This window comes from Peromyscus leucopus, chromosome 4 (genome assembly GCF_004664715.2).
Source record: "Peromyscus leucopus breed LL Stock chromosome 4, UCI_PerLeu_2.1, whole genome shotgun sequence".
NCBI classification, from domain to species: Eukaryota; Metazoa; Chordata; class Mammalia; order Rodentia; family Cricetidae; genus Peromyscus; species Peromyscus leucopus.
Window position 1 is genome coordinate 89,332,900 of NC_051066.1, and position 16,915 is coordinate 89,349,814.

A 16,915-nucleotide genomic window follows, 5' to 3' on the forward strand; every position below is an offset into this window, starting at 1 on the left:
GACTTTCCAACAACTTCTCACCTTGGACCTTCTAATTTCACCTTTATGACTCATGACCAGTCTATGTGGAAAGTATATACAATCAATACTTAGCTTTTCTTTACTGGTAAATGTCTCATTGAAGCTCTCTATTGTTTTGTAATACAAAGAATAACTGGAGTGTTAAAGTTTGTATGGCTGTTACACCCTATAGAAGTGGTTCTGTTAGTTCCATGTAAAGTAAAATAAGCTGCTATGTTAATTCAACATTTGCTTTTAAGAGGTACACAAAGTCATCTGTGCATGCCGTGCAATAGCCTTAGCTTACATAAAATATTAATATTCATTTATCCTATCAATCATCTCTTCAACAAATATTTATTGAGCAGCCTTAAGAGATGAAAAGATAATCAAGACAATGTCTTCAGTTCTTGAAATTAACCAAATATTATGCATTCATGTTGTAGTACCACAAAATAATGATTAAACAGTGATGTTGCATATATTAACCAATATTTAGAACTTCCTTTCCTTCTCTATTATTAATTTACTGGTATGGAAATATAGGTTCCCAGTTAAGAAATTTGGATAAAAGTTACAATGGTCCTTAAGACTGACAAGTGAATAAGGATTCTTACTGAAATTTGGTATTTCTGTTGCTTCTCTAAGCGCATACTATAACATAAGTGAGACACAAACGTCAGCTGCAAGGTTCTTGATAACATGGTAGTATCTTCTTCAGAGGTGAAAGCTAATCATATCTACTTTGTTCAGTGAATTTGCACGCTACTAAAACATAAGACTTTTGTAGTATAAAAGCAAGAAATATGCACAGTATAGAAAATGTCACTATCTTTAAGTTTTCATAAGTTTAGGATCCAAAAGTATACATTCCAGAGAAATATTCATGCAGCATACCTTTTAATTTATTTTTCTAAGGCCTGTAAATCATGTTTATACTGTTCACAGTAAGCAGCAACGGTCCTCATACATTGCAGTTCTGGGTCTGGCTGTATCTTAAAACTGGGATCATTATATGCTCTACTTAATTATTCTTTAATAAGATTTTGTCAGCTTATTGTCAGAAAAACACCAAATGATTTTTTTCTTTAGTTTAGCTTCATGATGAAACTTTGTTATTCTTTCTTGCTGTAGGATGGTCTTTCTGTATGCTGTGAATATGTGTTACTATGACTGGTTATTAAAGAAGCTGCTGTGGCCTATGATGAGTCAGATTATAGCCAGGTGGGGAATCCAAGAGAGAGAGAAAGAAAGAAGAAAGGCAGAGGCAGAGGAGACACCATCACGCCATCCAGGGAACAGCATGTAATGGCACACAGGTAAGTAGAGCCATGGAACATGTGGCAACATACAGATTAATAGAAATGGGCTGAGTTTAGTTTTAAGAGCTAGTTAGCAAGAAGCTTGAGCCATAGGCCATGACCACACAGTTTGTAATTAATATAAGCCTCTGTGTGCCACTGCAGGTGGGAGATTCATCCAGACTGCAGGGCTAGGCACGAACAGAGACATTTCTGGCTACACTTTCCCATCTCTTTTTAAGATTTACTTTTTCCTTTCCTTTACATTCTTTCAAATTCAATATGAATAAAACAATGTTCTTAGCTCCCTGCACCCCAATTCTCTAAATATGACAATGCAAAAGAGGCTTGAAATACAAGTGTAGAGATTAACTCTGTGCTTTTGTTCTACATGCAGGTTAATTTTCTAAGTTCATTAACTCATTTAGGAACAGTTCTTTCCTCAGAACTTTGTAGTTGTAGATTCTATTATGTACACTAAAAGTACAGCCATGAACAAGGCAGAGAATGCACCATATCTTCCATTTTAAGGCTCTGATGACAACTTTGAACTTCAACTCTCAAAAACTAGCTCCAAAGGCTTCCAGCATTCTTTCTGTCCTACACATGAAAGTGTAGTCATTAGATTGATTAGCAGATTTGGAAAGACCGTGATTGACTTGAGAAAATTAAAAGGGTAATTTTATAAAGTAAAATTTGAAGTGATGAACATAAGCCCCAATGAGTTTCCTTCTCCTCAACATAGACAATCAGTCTTAATAGGCCGTGGTACCTTAGTCTGCTTTGAGACTTGTTTCTGTATTTCAATACTATGTTACCTCTGGAATGTAGTTTATCATGCATGGCTTTTTATGCTACTAGACTCTATGTTTTTACATTTTCTGGACACTTGCACATGCTCTCTGAGCATTATCTCACGCATAGTATTCAACAATCAACTGCCCTCCTGCTATGGTTCAGATGTGAGCGTGCCCCATAAGAAAAGTCTGACTTGTATGCGCTGACAAGTTCAATTTGAACCAGAAACAAATAGCCCCTGTCTATCAAGGCTAAGAAGTCACTGATGTCTTTCATCCTAACCTTGGGTACAGGATACAAATTTTCCAGTTTTGGAGATCTAATACAGAGAACAATCAATTTTTTTTTTTAACTAGCCATGGAATAGGTGGTGTCACCTATTCATGGTTAAATAGTTCAGTTTTACTGAGTTAAATAGTTCAGTTTTACTGAGTAGGCAATGATTGGCCACCCAAGATTTTGAGCAGAAGATTGCTGTACATATAGTATTAAGGAAAGTTAGTAAGGTTATAACATGGTTGGGGAATTGGGAAGGTGAATATAGAAAGCAAGAGAGGAGCTAGTTTTTGAGAGTTGAAGTGAATAGGTGACATCACCTATTCCATGATGTCACCTATTCATGGTTTCTAGAAAAACTCTTGAAGCTCAGCATTTTAAAACTGAATTCCCTGCATATGAAAAGGAAATGACTTATATGAATTTGTTTTGGGGCATGTCTACTTACATATGCACATTTACAATAATGTTATTTGTAGATGAGTAATTACAGAACTAATGTTAAGGGGTTTATAATCTCCAGGTTTAAATGTTTATCCCCTTAACAGATAGTATTAACATTAACTGTAAAACTTTCTTATTAAATCATGATTTTTTGTTTTTAAAATAAATATAATTTATCTGTTATTCATTTTAAAACCAAAGATGGGAGGAGCCCAATCAAATGGACTTCTTCTCACACCCTCTCACCTAGAGAAGACCACAAGGTTTATACAAAGCACCACAATTTCATTTTATAAGTGGTGCTTTGAACATATCATTTCATGCTGCATAAATAGATTCAGAGGATTTACTTATTTATTGGGTATCTACTACCAGTGGTTTAGTTGTAGAGTTGTGCAGTGTGAGCAGACAGACAGATCCTATAAAAACCAGCATTCTGACTGTCTATTCAGGCTTTCTCCTGTGCTTCTATGTGATGTTCTCTTCCTCCAGATAGAGAGATGGCACATGCGCAATGAAAGTCTCATGTTTACTTTAGAGGAAGGTCAAAGCATTCCTTAATTGCCTGCTCTAGGGACAATGGCGAAGAAGGTCAGAGTGACCTTCCTTTGGTGCTGCTCAAATGTCAAGGTGCCTTGTTTTGAGACATCAATTTTGAATGCCATCAGCATGAATGATTAATGGCATGCATTACTGGATAAGGAAAATTTCCACCTTTCTACATTCGGAAACTCAGTGGATAGTAGTCTACTTACTGCTAGCAATTTGTTGCCAGAACCCAATTACTCTATAGTTTTCCATATTATGAGCCTGTAACATTATTCACCTCTCATGTCTTTCCAATAGCCTTCCATGGGCTTCTGTATTATTGTATTTTTGAAGATACTCTTTTCTCATTCTTTTTCCTACTGCTGTTCCTAAGTTACACACACTTCTTGATGGATCTATTTGTAATATGCTTTTTATCAGTTATTCCCTCTTACATGAATGAATCTCCTGGATTCCGCCATGGCTGATGCCATTCTCCTGTTGCTAATATTACTGTTCATACTACTTGTTCTATAGCTAAGGCAAGGATATTCTTATTTTAGTTATACCTCAAAATAACTTAGGAGTAGAGTACAGTGCATGCTCTGAAATCAGCCATACTTAGACATGAATTTTATTTCTGATATTCCCTAGTCATGTGAGTTTGGAAAAGTCCTCCTCGGAAATGATGCTTCAACTGAAAATGCTACACTAATACTAGCATCCTCATAAGTTTGTTAGATAATTAACTAGTCATGCATGAAGACCACTTAGCACATGGTATGCCTAGTGTCCTGTCCTATAGCTCAGTTCCTTGTGTCTCTGGGTGTTGTCAGGGAGAGCACTATGGCATGAGTTGCAGCTCTCCACAATAACTTATTAGTTTCATACTGTCCTTTGGCATATATATATATATATATATATATATATATATATATATATAGTCCCTAATATTAATTCCTTCTTTGATTAAACAAAACTAAACACTTCTTGTTATGTGACAAACACATAGTAAAGATTAAAAGAAAAGTGGAATGAGTATACACTTATTGTAGCATGAATCTTAGAGGTTTTATTAATAAAATCAAACCTGAGCCAGGTATTGGGGTGGACTGAAAGATCAGAGAACCAGAACATGCCACAGCTAACTTCACCTGGCCAGCTTCTCAGCTGATCTTGTTTCCTCAGACTGGAAGCCTCTGTGTCCTCATATCCGAATGGCTCTCAGCTGAACTGTGCTGCTCAAAACCTAAAAGCTTAACCATTCAAATGTTTAACCAGCCAAATGCTTCTAGTTTCTGGGCCTCACACCTTATATACCTTTCTGCTTTCTACCACCACTTCCTGGGATTAAAAGCGTGAGTCACCATGCTTGGCGGTATCCTTGAACACATGGATTTCTGCCTAGCTCTGCCTCCCAATTGCTGGGATTAAAGGCATGTGCCTTCTATGTTTAATATTGTGGCTGTTCTGTCTCTGACCCCAGATAAGTTTATTAGGGTACACAATATTTTGGGGAACACAATGCCACCACAACTTATAACATATTATGTTTGGTATGTAGAGAAATTGGTGTCATTTGAGTTTTTATTTGGTTGCTTTCTGTGTTCACATAAGCATCTTGCAACCATTTGTTTTATGGCCACGGTTCTGTTTGTAGTCTTATCTACTCACTGCCCCAGATTGAAATTATCTCTCTCCCAAAGCAATATTGATATATAATGAAGTCAAGTTTTAGAAAGTGAAAGAAAGGAAGTGAGAGACTGTGGCTTTGACAAAAGAATTTTTTTACAAGCCCTCTTTTGATTTTGACATTATGAGTTGAAGGACTCTGTAGAAAAACCAATAAAGTAGGGTGGCTATAGATACTAGTAATGTACTGTGTATTTCATAAACCTAGAAGGAAGGAAGGAATTTTAATGCTTTACATAAAAGTATAACTAACTGAGAAGATAGATATGTTTATACTAATTAAAATATTACATGATATATACATATTTTGAAGTACTATATGACACCCCATTAGTATGTCCAATTACATGTTTCTCTTTAAAAGGTATTTTTAATTCTGTAAGAAAAATAAAATTCACATAACATTTTAGGAAGTGTCAAGAAATTGGTTATGGGTAAACCCGAGTATTGCCATATAATATTCAAATACAAAAATGACCTATAAGCCATGTGTATTTATGATATATATATGAAACTGAAGTTTATGTTTAATCTTAGGGCTTAAACCAGAATATTTCATTATGTATATACAAAGATTGCAAAAACTGAAAATAAAATCTGAAAATTGAAACACTTATGGTCCCTAGAATTTTAGATATTCCAACACATAAGGCAGAAGAATTGGTTTTCAGCCATTAGTCTCCTTTCTTTGGAGTATATCTTAACCAAAGCTTTTCTGGGAAATAAAAACCACATATTGAAATGTTTAGAATACTGAAGTAAGTGGGGATTAATTATCTAAATATTGAGGAGTAAATGGAGACTTTCGAGGAAGGGAGAAAAATTATCGTAAGTAGTTTGATCAGTGATACTTGTTTGTTGAGTAAATGAAGACTTCTGAGGAAGGGAGAACAATTGTTATAGGTAGTTTGACCAGCAGTACCTGGTTGTTGTATTTAAAGGGAAGCATAAAAGTTCCCAGCTGTCCCAATTTGTGGCCCTCACATTTTTCTGAATATATCTTGTAAATGAGCTCTTGGTCTCGATTGTCATGTGGTAGTTGTAGAACTGAATAGAGTATTTTCAGAATCAACCCATGTTACCAGTTCTGTGCAAACTGCTGAAATGGGAAGAAAACAAATTGAACACTTAGTGTTTTTCATGGAATGTGTACTGTAGCAAGTAAGGGAAGAAAAACCCTAATAACCTGCATCAGATAAGAGCAACCTGGTTCCTAATGTAAGTACAGGCAGGAGCTGCTATAGAGAATAGGGCCACAGGTCTTGGTGCAGCTGATAAAAGATCTTAAACAGATTTGAATAATGGGTGAAATTTATCTGGGCAGTGGCCACAAAGTAAATCAATATGAATGAAGACTCATTAGCAGGAAGGCACACAAAGACAGGAGGAAACTTGATCTAAATGAAATTAAACTGGTGTTGATAGATTGGTAAGGAAAAGGTAAGGTGGAAACATAGGGCAGTTGAAGGGCCTTCAGGGATGGGCCAGACAATTTAGGATAATAAATAATAAGATTCAGAGGATTTTTCAACAGTGATTCATGTTATTACAAGAAAGGTGAGGAAATATAGTCTAGCAGCAGTATTCATTGATTAGGAGAGGAAAAATTGGAAGTCCATGAAACTTTTATAGGAAACAGATGTGTGATATCATTATATGGAAATATTGTGATAGTAAGATGAAAAGACATTGGCATCAACATTTCCACAAGCTGGAAAATGAAGAACCAACAATTATTCACACACAATGAAGGAAATCAGAAGCACTTATTATTACAGAAGGCAGCAGGGTTTAGTGAAAAAACCAAGACAAGCTTGATGTTAAACAGACTAGCTTTTATGTTATAACATATAACCCGAAGACAAATGTTTTTAACCAATGAGACTTAAGTGCAATGGTGGTGATCAGCAGAGGACGTAGGTTTGTTATTTGTCAGTGTGCTGCAGAAAGTCAATGACTAAATCCTTGTGTGCTTCCATTCTCTGTATGAAGCTGTTGTGGCATGCTGATTTCACTCTGCCCCACTACACGAGCTTCACTGTCTCTGATAGTTGAGCTTGAGGTAACTCAATGCTCTTCCACAGAAACAGTCATCGTCTATCTCTATCTAGATTGTAGGTTAATAATCTTCTCACAATCTAACAATCACACTGCTTCAGTGATTGAACCAGTGCTATATAAAAGCCAACATTTGCTCTCAATCTCAAATACAAATCAATAGAATTAATAGGAAGGAATAATGAAAATCAATATTATTTTAGTATGTAGAACACACTTTGGACTTGACAATGGTAAAGATGAAGGAGGTTATTTGAATGGTTGGGATAATTCCTTTGCTTCTTGGAATGTTTGTTCATCTTTGTAAAAAGGACCAGATTCAGTAAGTTCCAGAAGTTCCCACTCCCGTGCCTGACACTGAGTCTGAGTCAGAGAGAGACACTGCAGAGGTGTCAGTAATACAGCAATCAATATTCATGCAGCACATGCTGTCTATTTTAACAAAAAAAAAACCATGTTGTCACAGAATTTTCCTTTGAGGTTACTTACTCTTGCAATTACAGACGCATTCAGTTTGGAATGAGTTCCACAAACTGGCTATCATTTTATATAACTTTAAACACACTTCTACATACATATACTATGAAGTTTAACCCTTTCACAAATCATAAAATGAATGCATCTAAATTTTTCTGAAATAAAATCATTGTTACAGTCATTATGCTATGGTATTATTTTCCTCTTTCAGATACTGATATTTTGGAGATGAGCATAAATTCTTACCTCAAAAAGATAAGGCTCCATTTCATGCAGGGTTTTCCCAAGATGCTTATCAGGATCTAAGCCTGTCAGGAAAGGGTAAATTTAAAACTGTAAAGGCACATTTCCTTTCCCTTGATCCCTCCTCATCTAGGAAAGCAATGCATATGTATCTTAAGTTGTTTTGATTTTCAACTTAAATGTACTCTGCCAGCATTTACTTTCCTATTTCACTGAGATAACTTGCTCTCTTACTCCTAAAACACAATTTTTAGTTTATTTCAGTTGCATCAATAGGCAGATGCTTCCTTCAATTTGACTTTCTTTTTCAGGGAATTATAATTAAGATGAAAATAGTATAATTTCAAAAACAGGAAGTACAAAACCTCAGCATTTTAGTTGTGGCTTATTATATTTAGAGACTGTTGTAGAAAATTATTTTAAGATGCGTTACATTTGTTTATGCTGTGGAACATTTATTTAATGATGCAAAGATGTGTTGCATTCTTTTATGTTGCATTTATTTAACTGTGAAGCTGTGTTACTTTGCCTGTCTAAAACACCTGATGGTCTAACAAAGAGCTGAACAGCCAATAGTGAGGTAGGGGAAAGGATAGGTGGGGCTGGCAGGCAAAGAGAATAAATAGAAAGAGAAATTCGGGAAGAGAGGAAGAAAGAACAAGAGAGAAGGAGAGGAGGATGCTAGGGGCCAGCCACCCAGCCAGCCCCGGAGTAAGAGTGAAAGTAAGATTTACAGACGTAAAAGAAAGGTAAAAGCCCAAAGGCAAAAGGTAAATGGAATAATTTAAAGTTAAGTAGCAAGCCAAGTTAAGGCTGGGCATTTATGGACCTGCCTGGACTGAGTCTATCAGGTCGATCCCTGTCCTCGGGGGAGACCTTGATATGGAGGAGGTGGGAATGGGGGTGGGCTGGGGAGAGGAAGAGGGGGCGGGCGGGGGGGGGGAGAGCATGGGAATCTGTGGCTATTATGTGGAACTGAATGGTGCTGTAAAATAAAAAATAAATTAATTAATTAAAAAATTATAATTAAGAATAAGTCTTGCCGGGCGGTGGTGGCGCACGCCTTTAATCCCAGCACTCGGGAGGCAGAGCCAGGCGGATCTTTGTGAGTTCGAGGCCAGCCTGGGCTACCAAGTGAGTTCCAGGAAAGGCGCAAAGCTACACAGAGAAACCCTGTCTCGAAAAACCAAAAAAAAAAAAAAAAGAATAAGTCTCCATGTGTGACTTTCTTGGGAGCTGGGTGGCAGGGTCCCCAAAAGAAAAAAAATAACCAACCACCAAAGACAACAGTGTGAATTTGTTTTATTCTTATTTTATTTTAACTTTAAATGAAATTATAGAATCAGAATAGAAAATAAAATGATGTTAGACTGTTACACCTATAAAATTAGTTCACTTAATAGTACAATATGGATATACTTGTATTAAGAAATCAAATCATAGTTATTATCAAAACAATGTCTATTTAAATAGACTATACTTCTTTACCAAAAAAATCCTGATTAATGTGTTACTGTGTCTCAATTCAATATGGTAATCTAAGTACTTTTCTGAGTAGATCTTTCTACAGTAGTAAACATTAGTAATACTGTGTCTGGCTTATATGTTGCACTGTCCTCAATAATGCCTACTTAGGAATTTTGCTTTTCACACCTGGCAAAGAACTCTATCAGAGCCATTTCCACGTTTGCTTCATTTTTGTTTTCTGTTCATTAGAAAGTGACCAGTGATTAGGGACCTCATGATTACTATTAATATGAGGTACACTTCAGGTTGTTTTTACAAAACATTTCTTGGATAAGAGCCAGAGACCTCTAGGGATTGACACTAATGTCCTTGAGAAGGAAATGGCCTAAGCCTCTCATTATTGTTAACTTTAAATCAGCCCAGGCTTCACTACAGGGGCACTATTAGTTGTGGATGTAATAGAAAGACTATCTGTCCTATGTCCCCCAAAATATTCAGATGCAGAAGAGCTCTCAATAAACTCTTAATTCCTAGAGCACCAATGACTCCATAAATTATTAATAACATGCAAATGAAAACCAATATAATTGAATTCTTAATTTTCTTACAGTTTCAAGTATTTTTCTAAATTTTGCTTATACAGAAACATTTTACCATTTTATGTGCAGTTTGTATATAATTACTTTTGCTTACAAAGAATGTCTTTAAAATAAATATTTGCTAAAATGGATCCCCTTAAATGTATTAAATTATCATCTAATTTTCAATAAATATGTAGTGTGTGTTCATGATTTTTTTCTTTTACTGAAAATAGATTATTTTCTCACACAACATATCCTGATTACAAATTCCTCTCCCTCTACTCCTTCCAAGTTTTAGGAATTTCTAACTGGATGTTACTCACAGAGAATTCTGATATTCAGGAATGTTTATAATTGAGAACTGACACCCAGGGTGAGATTAGCATCAATAAAATATATTCTTCACTGGAATTCTTTAGAAGTTTTTAAAATAATCAAGTCAATGTTTGAGTTCAAATTAAATACGAACTTTGGAAAGTAAGAATTGCTTCTGAGTTTTTAACTTGTTAGCTTTTCGGGAAGAGGGGACAACTTAACAGTAGTCCTGATACACAGCTTAGTTTGTGCTAAAAGGATTATATTATGTGGAACTATTTGAAGGTATATTAAAAATGAGAATTTGGTAATGTTCAAATCCATCTTATACAGTCAAATTTTAAAAAATTCAAGCAGTTACTTAACAACTAATGCATCTAGTCTAAAAGGTACAATATGCTCCTTAAAAAATAGTATCTATATTCAACACAACGTCAGTGTAATTGAAAACATCTTTGTGATTACATGTTTCTCATTTATTTTATGTAAAGCTACATTAAATACTTTGAGATGATTATGAAGAAGACAGAATAGCTCATGGACTCTTTAGTGCAAACTTTATCCAAAGGCTTCAACTCATCTCCTTCCTCCAGATAGACATTTCTTGTTTGGATTCATTCCATTTTGTGACTGTGACCCAGTGAAGCCTGGGTCGTGAACACACACAAACTGTGCTTCACTGAAATCTCACCAAATTCTTTAGTTTATCTTCTCCAACAGTCAGCTATGCAAAGCTCTCTCAATGGACCCATGTCGCCTAAAAACTTTAGTCATTGAGCCATTTATTAATGTTGATATAATCAGTGATATCAAGAAATAACATATTAACAAAGAAGACAACAGTCCAGAGAATGGAGGACCCATTTCATTTCTAGCATGCTTTAATACTCAGGCATGAGATTATTCTAAGCCACTAACAAGATTTTCTCCAAACTTGGGGAGAAGATTTACTGTAAATCCTGCCATCTAACCATTCAATCACATCTTACAGACATCCCATGATGGAAGCTGGGTGGGTGAATAAACCCACAACAAGACCTAGGCACTGGATAACTCCATGCAGAATTAAGAAATTAATTAGGAGGAAGAACTATAATTTGCAGAGCTGACATCCATTTTACTTTAGTTGCATGTATCAATGGGAAACGATTACAATTCAATTAAAATATTCAATTTTATTACTTTACTGACTGACCTTGAAGTTAATGCGTGCTTTATTTAATTGCATCATCTATGAATAAATGTTAACCCTAAAATGTTATGCCCCATTATTTTCAATGCAGTTTTCAACATCTCAACTGAATTATATCAGCCAATTTATTATCTGCTGTCAAAAAAGCAAGTGGAGGTTTATTTCTTCAGGACAGCCCAATATATGCAGAGGGAAACATCACAAAGTAGTTGATAATGCTATTTTTAACAGAGTCCAAGGAAATGAATTTTGTTCCCATCTTAACTTTAGCAGTGTACACTTTTAACTGGAAAATCACTACCGATATTAGAAAAGGCATAATCAGTCTGAGAAGCAATTTCTGGTCTGCCTATAATTTTCATTTAATCCATTGCAAGCAGGAACTGAGAATCTGATATAACTTCACAATTAAAACACACACACACACACACACACACACACACACACACACACACACACCACATAATCTCTTCCTGTCTCTATCATGTTCACGAGTTACCAGAACAAGTAATCTCATTTTGTAAAGTTTTTTTTTTTTTTTAAATAAATGTAACATTCAGTTGTTCCTAGATGTAAAACCTACACAATCATAACATATTTGAGCATTTTGGAAAAAAATTTTGTTAAAAATGACAGATAGGTTAAAAAAGGTTGGTTATGTAATCTCTAAAATAAAAATGAGCTGACATGTGAAAGTGAATACTAGAGCAAGGACATTATTTCAACATTTATAATTTCCATTTCTCTAATTAGGCCACCAAATTCTCAACTATCTTAATCACTGTGTCAAGGCCTGTCTTAATATGGGTCTTCTTTTTTAAATCTGTAAACTGAGATTTTTAACATCAAGTAGACTATGGAATAACTTTAAAATCTATGGTATATACTAAATGAATAGCCAGTAAATCACATTGAGTATAATTATGCAGTTATAGCAATCAATACTTACTAGTGATGGACAAAATTTTCCTCTTTTCTACTTTAAAAATATTGTGCAGTTCTGAAGAGGAAAAGATCAAATAAAAAGTGAAAGATATGGGAACAACAGAAAGGGGCTCCTGGAAATATTTCTTTAAGAACATTTGCCTAAGTGTTATTGTTTTAAACATGAGGACTACTGGAACCTGGAAGCCAGGTAAGGGTAGAGGTTGTAGGAAAGCAAAGAGCTAAGGTTAAAGATGCAATAAGTAAATAAATAAATGCCAGGTCCTTATGGCTTTAGTTTTTACTGTGAGGGTTTCTGGCTGAATTACAGAAGACTGACAGATTCTAGCCGACTGCAGGAAGACTCAGTTGGACCTTTGATCCAATTTGAAATTTAGAAAGGTCATTCTAGCTTCAGTCCACTTCCTTCCCTGGAAACATGACTGAAGATGAGATGGAAAATGAACGACCTGGGCACACAGTGGTGTAAGTGAGGGAGCTGTACTAGAACAAAAGCATTGCTAAGAAAGGAAGGGAACAAATTTGAGAGCAGCACATGGTAGGCAGGATACAGACAGTACATGTAGTAGTAGCAATGTAGGAGAGAGAGAAGGTCTAGATGATTCTCAGGCTTTCAGTATGGAGCAAGTTAAATGATAATAGTACCAGCTACCATTATTTCAGATGCAAAGCAACAGAACATATGCAAAATTTGGAAGGGAAATACAGGGTAAATATCATTCTAGAAGTATGCTGCATTTTCCTAAGACTCACCAGAGAAGAGAAGTCTAATTGGCATTGAGGTAAATGGGGTCAGAGCCCAGCAGAGAGGTCTGGACTGGAGATACAGAAATAGAAACAGAAGCTGTGAGATGAACTGACTGTAGGACAACATTCAATGTGAGTCAAAAAAAATACAGGAAAGAGCCTGAGGAATAGAAATTTTAATGATGACAGTAAGAATGAACAGTGTAAAATGCAAATCTGATCAAGTTATTTTCTCTTCCCTCCTTGCCAAATTTATTGAAGTATATTTGACAGTTTAAAATCATGTATACTTATATATTCAATTTAGTCATTTCATATGTATACACTTTTAAGTATTCATCACATGAAAGCTAATTAACTTTCTATCACCTCACAAAACTAGTATTTATTTGGGAAGTGGGTACTAAGAAGTGAAAGCAGGCTTTCCTGCTGCTAGGCAAGTGTTCTACCATTGGCCTACATATCCCAAGCCCTACTTAATGATTTTCAACATAATAAAAAACCCTACTGAACAAGGTATGTTGGTCCATGCCTGTAATCCTATATTCAAGAGTCTGAAACAGGAAGAGTACCACAAATCTGAGGCTATCCTAGGCTATGTACTGAATTTGGGGCCAGCCTGGGCAACAAGGTGAGACACTTTCAACTGTTCCTCTGAAAAGTAAAGATTTACCCTCTGTAACTTATGAATCTACACAGAGTTTTTATAGGTAGGTTAATCATAATATAAAGTTAAAACCATTACCCAAAATAAAAACTGAAAGTTAATAAACTATAAAAACACTAGAAAGTTCAAGTATACAATACAGTATTATTAGCTAAAGTAATAGTGCTGCACATGGGATCCCCAGAATTTACTTGTTTTGTAAAACTCACAATGCAAACCCTCTTTCCTTAACTGTTTTGTACTCCCCCTTTCACATCTGTAGATTCTATGTATAAACAAGGTCAAGTAGTATTTGTCTTTCTCCTTTTTCCAGCACTGTTCATTGAAAATATTGTCTATTCTCTTGTGTGTTATTGGCACCCTTGAAGAGTGGATCACAGAGCCATGGATTGCTTCTGGGTTCTTTGTTTCATACTCTGTTCCGTAGGTCTATATGATTTTTAATGGTAACATCATATTGAAAAATAATATAAAGTAAAAAGATGCCATAGATTTATATTTGGACTCATTAAGTAAAATTCACAGCTTTATTACTGCTTACATTGGATGTAGCTATTGATCTTCTGTGCTTTCCTATGACTCTGGGGGCTTTTTTCTACTTCTTTTTAAATAATAATAATATTAGTAATAATAATAATTATTATTTATTTTTTTATATTCCATGTTTTTCTTCCCTCATCTCTTCCCAATCCCTTTCCCCACCTCCCTCTTGCTTGCATCCACTTGTGATACATTTAACTATTTAAAGATGTGTTCCATTTGTTTTTGCTGCATTTGTTTAATTATGAAAAGATGTGTTGCTCTTTCACCTGACCTGCTTAAGGCACCTGATTGGTCTAATAAAAAGGTGAATGGCTAGTAGTTTGGCAGAGGAGGGATAGGAGAGGCTGCTGGGCAGAGAGAATAAATAGGAGAAATCTCGGGTTGAGAAGAGGAGAGAAACAGAAGAATGGAGAGAATATGGGAGAAAGAAAGGTACAGTCCTGAGGCCAGAGCCAGGAAGGCACCAGCCAGACATAGAATCAGCAGTAAAGTAAGACAGATATACAGAAGAAAGAAAGGTAATAAGCCCCAAGGCAAAAGGTAGACAAAGAGAAACAGGTTAATTATGTTTAAAAGAGCTAGCCAGAAAGAAGCCCAAGCTAGGCCAAGCATTCAAAACTAATAATAAGTCTCCATGTCATGATTTGGGAGCTGGTTGGTGGAATAATAGGAAAAACCTGGTTCAATCCACTCCTCCTCCATTTCTATTGAAAAAAGGGTAGGTCTCCAATGGACATCAACCAGAATGCCAATGGAGAATAAAGGTTGCACTGAATTTGTTCATTAACTCTGGATAATATGTACACTTTAACAATTTTAATTTTTCTGAATCATTAACATCAATTTCATTTCTCTTTTTATTTTCAATTTCCTTTCCAGTTTTTAAAATAATTTTCAGTGTTCAAAACTCTCATCTCTTTGGTTGAGATGAGATTACTCCTATGTATTTTATTCATGTTTCCATTTTGAATGGGATTATTTTCCTGATTTCATTATCTGATAGTTCACTATTTGTATGTAGAGATACAATTGCTTTTTAGTATGCTGATTTTATGTGCTGATGTTTTATTGGGTAGCTAATCTTAACTTTTTGTTAAGTCTTTAGAGTTTTCTCTGTCCTTGATCAGGATACCATTAGCAAACAGAAATAATTTGGTTTGTTTATGACTTTGTGCTTTTTATTTCTTTTTCTCATTTAATTGCTTTGACTAAGATTTCTAGTATTATGCTGACTAGACATGGTAAGAGTAGGCAGCCTTGACTTGTATTGTGGTCTTGTTACACTTTTTCAAGATAAATATACGAGCACTAGCATTTAATCATGTAAATTTCTTTACTATCCTACATTCCTCAATGGATTATGGAATACAGAATATGAAATTATAAGGGCTCTAGTTATGACTTCTACAGTGTGAGAATAACTTGCTAGAAAATGAAGCACACATAACTGGAAAACACTGGTTTTCCTCAGAACTTTCCTCCTGATATATAAGACTTCACTTGCTTCTTATGTACATTTACTCTGTGTATTTAAACTTATATAAGTCAGCATAAGATGAGAGATTAACAATAAAATACCTCTTGTATGTTAAGAGTCCTATACATGTTATAAAACAACTTTGATCTATAGTTTTAATACATTATATTGTGATCTCAGCTAAAATGGGATAGCTCATTTTCAATCCCTCCAAATTAGGAATATTTATATTATGTATATTACACTGGTAAATTATCATCACTGTTATTTGAGCTTACTGCAAAGCTGACTCTCGAAGTGGAGTCTCCCTGCAAGATCCCGTTTTTTTCATTTAAACATTTTTGTCTAAAGTGTTTTCCAAGGCCCCTGGAGATGGGCTGGCCTCACTGACTCTGTGGTAGAGAAAAAACAGCAAAACAGCCAGAGTTAAAACACTGTGTCCTTAACAAGTGCTTGAAGGTAAACCATTTCTAACAGATGTTCCTATTGTTTATCCCATGATACAAAAATGCCTACAGTATAAAAGAAAACTGGAAGTACATTCATGAAGAGTAAGCTCAATTGGAAGTCCAGCTGAGTGCCTTGACATCCTCACTTGATTTCTGCTGGGTGTTTGTAAGCCTGATTTGATGTTGCTAACTTTCTACTGTTATTTGTTTTACTTGGAAGTCTTACCCAAGTGCTCATTCTGCTCTGCCCAACACTATCAGGAACTCCAGCTGAGTGCCTTGTCTATCTATCTATATCTGCCGGATGCTTTGAGTACCCAATTTGATGATGTTCTGTTGTTAATCTACTATCTATCTGTCTGTCTGCCTGCCTGTCTTGGTGTTTCTATTGCTGTGAAGAGACACCATGACCACAGCAATTCTTATAAAGGAAAACATTTAATTCGAGATGGCTTACAGATTCAGGGGTTTAGTCCATTATCATCACAGTGGGAAGCATGGTGGCAAGCAGGCAGACATGGTGCTGGAGAAGGAGCTGAGAGTTCTACATGTGAATTGGCAGGCAGCAGGAAGAGAGAGTGAGACACTGGGCCTGGCTTGAGCTTCTGAGACCTCAAAGCCTACCCTCAGTGACAGACTTCCTCTAAAAAGGCCACACTTCCTTCAACAAGGCCACAGTGCGACTCACTATGAGACTATGGGAGCCACTTTCATT

At 35.6% G+C, this 16,915-nt stretch overlaps 1 protein-coding gene across 2 annotated transcripts in view; it reads right to left on the reverse strand.

Moving 5' to 3' along the window:
* Dph6 (diphthamine biosynthesis 6) overlaps positions 1–16,915 on the reverse strand; it is a 123,669-nt gene that overhangs the window by 8,547 nt on the left and 98,207 nt on the right. For both annotated transcript variants that reach the window (XM_028875769.2, XM_028875770.2), the window contains one exon: positions 7,821–7,882. In XM_028875769.2, coding sequence (XP_028731602.1) covers positions 7,821–7,882 — 62 coding nt within the window. The remainder of the gene's footprint in view (positions 1–7,820; positions 7,883–16,915) is intronic.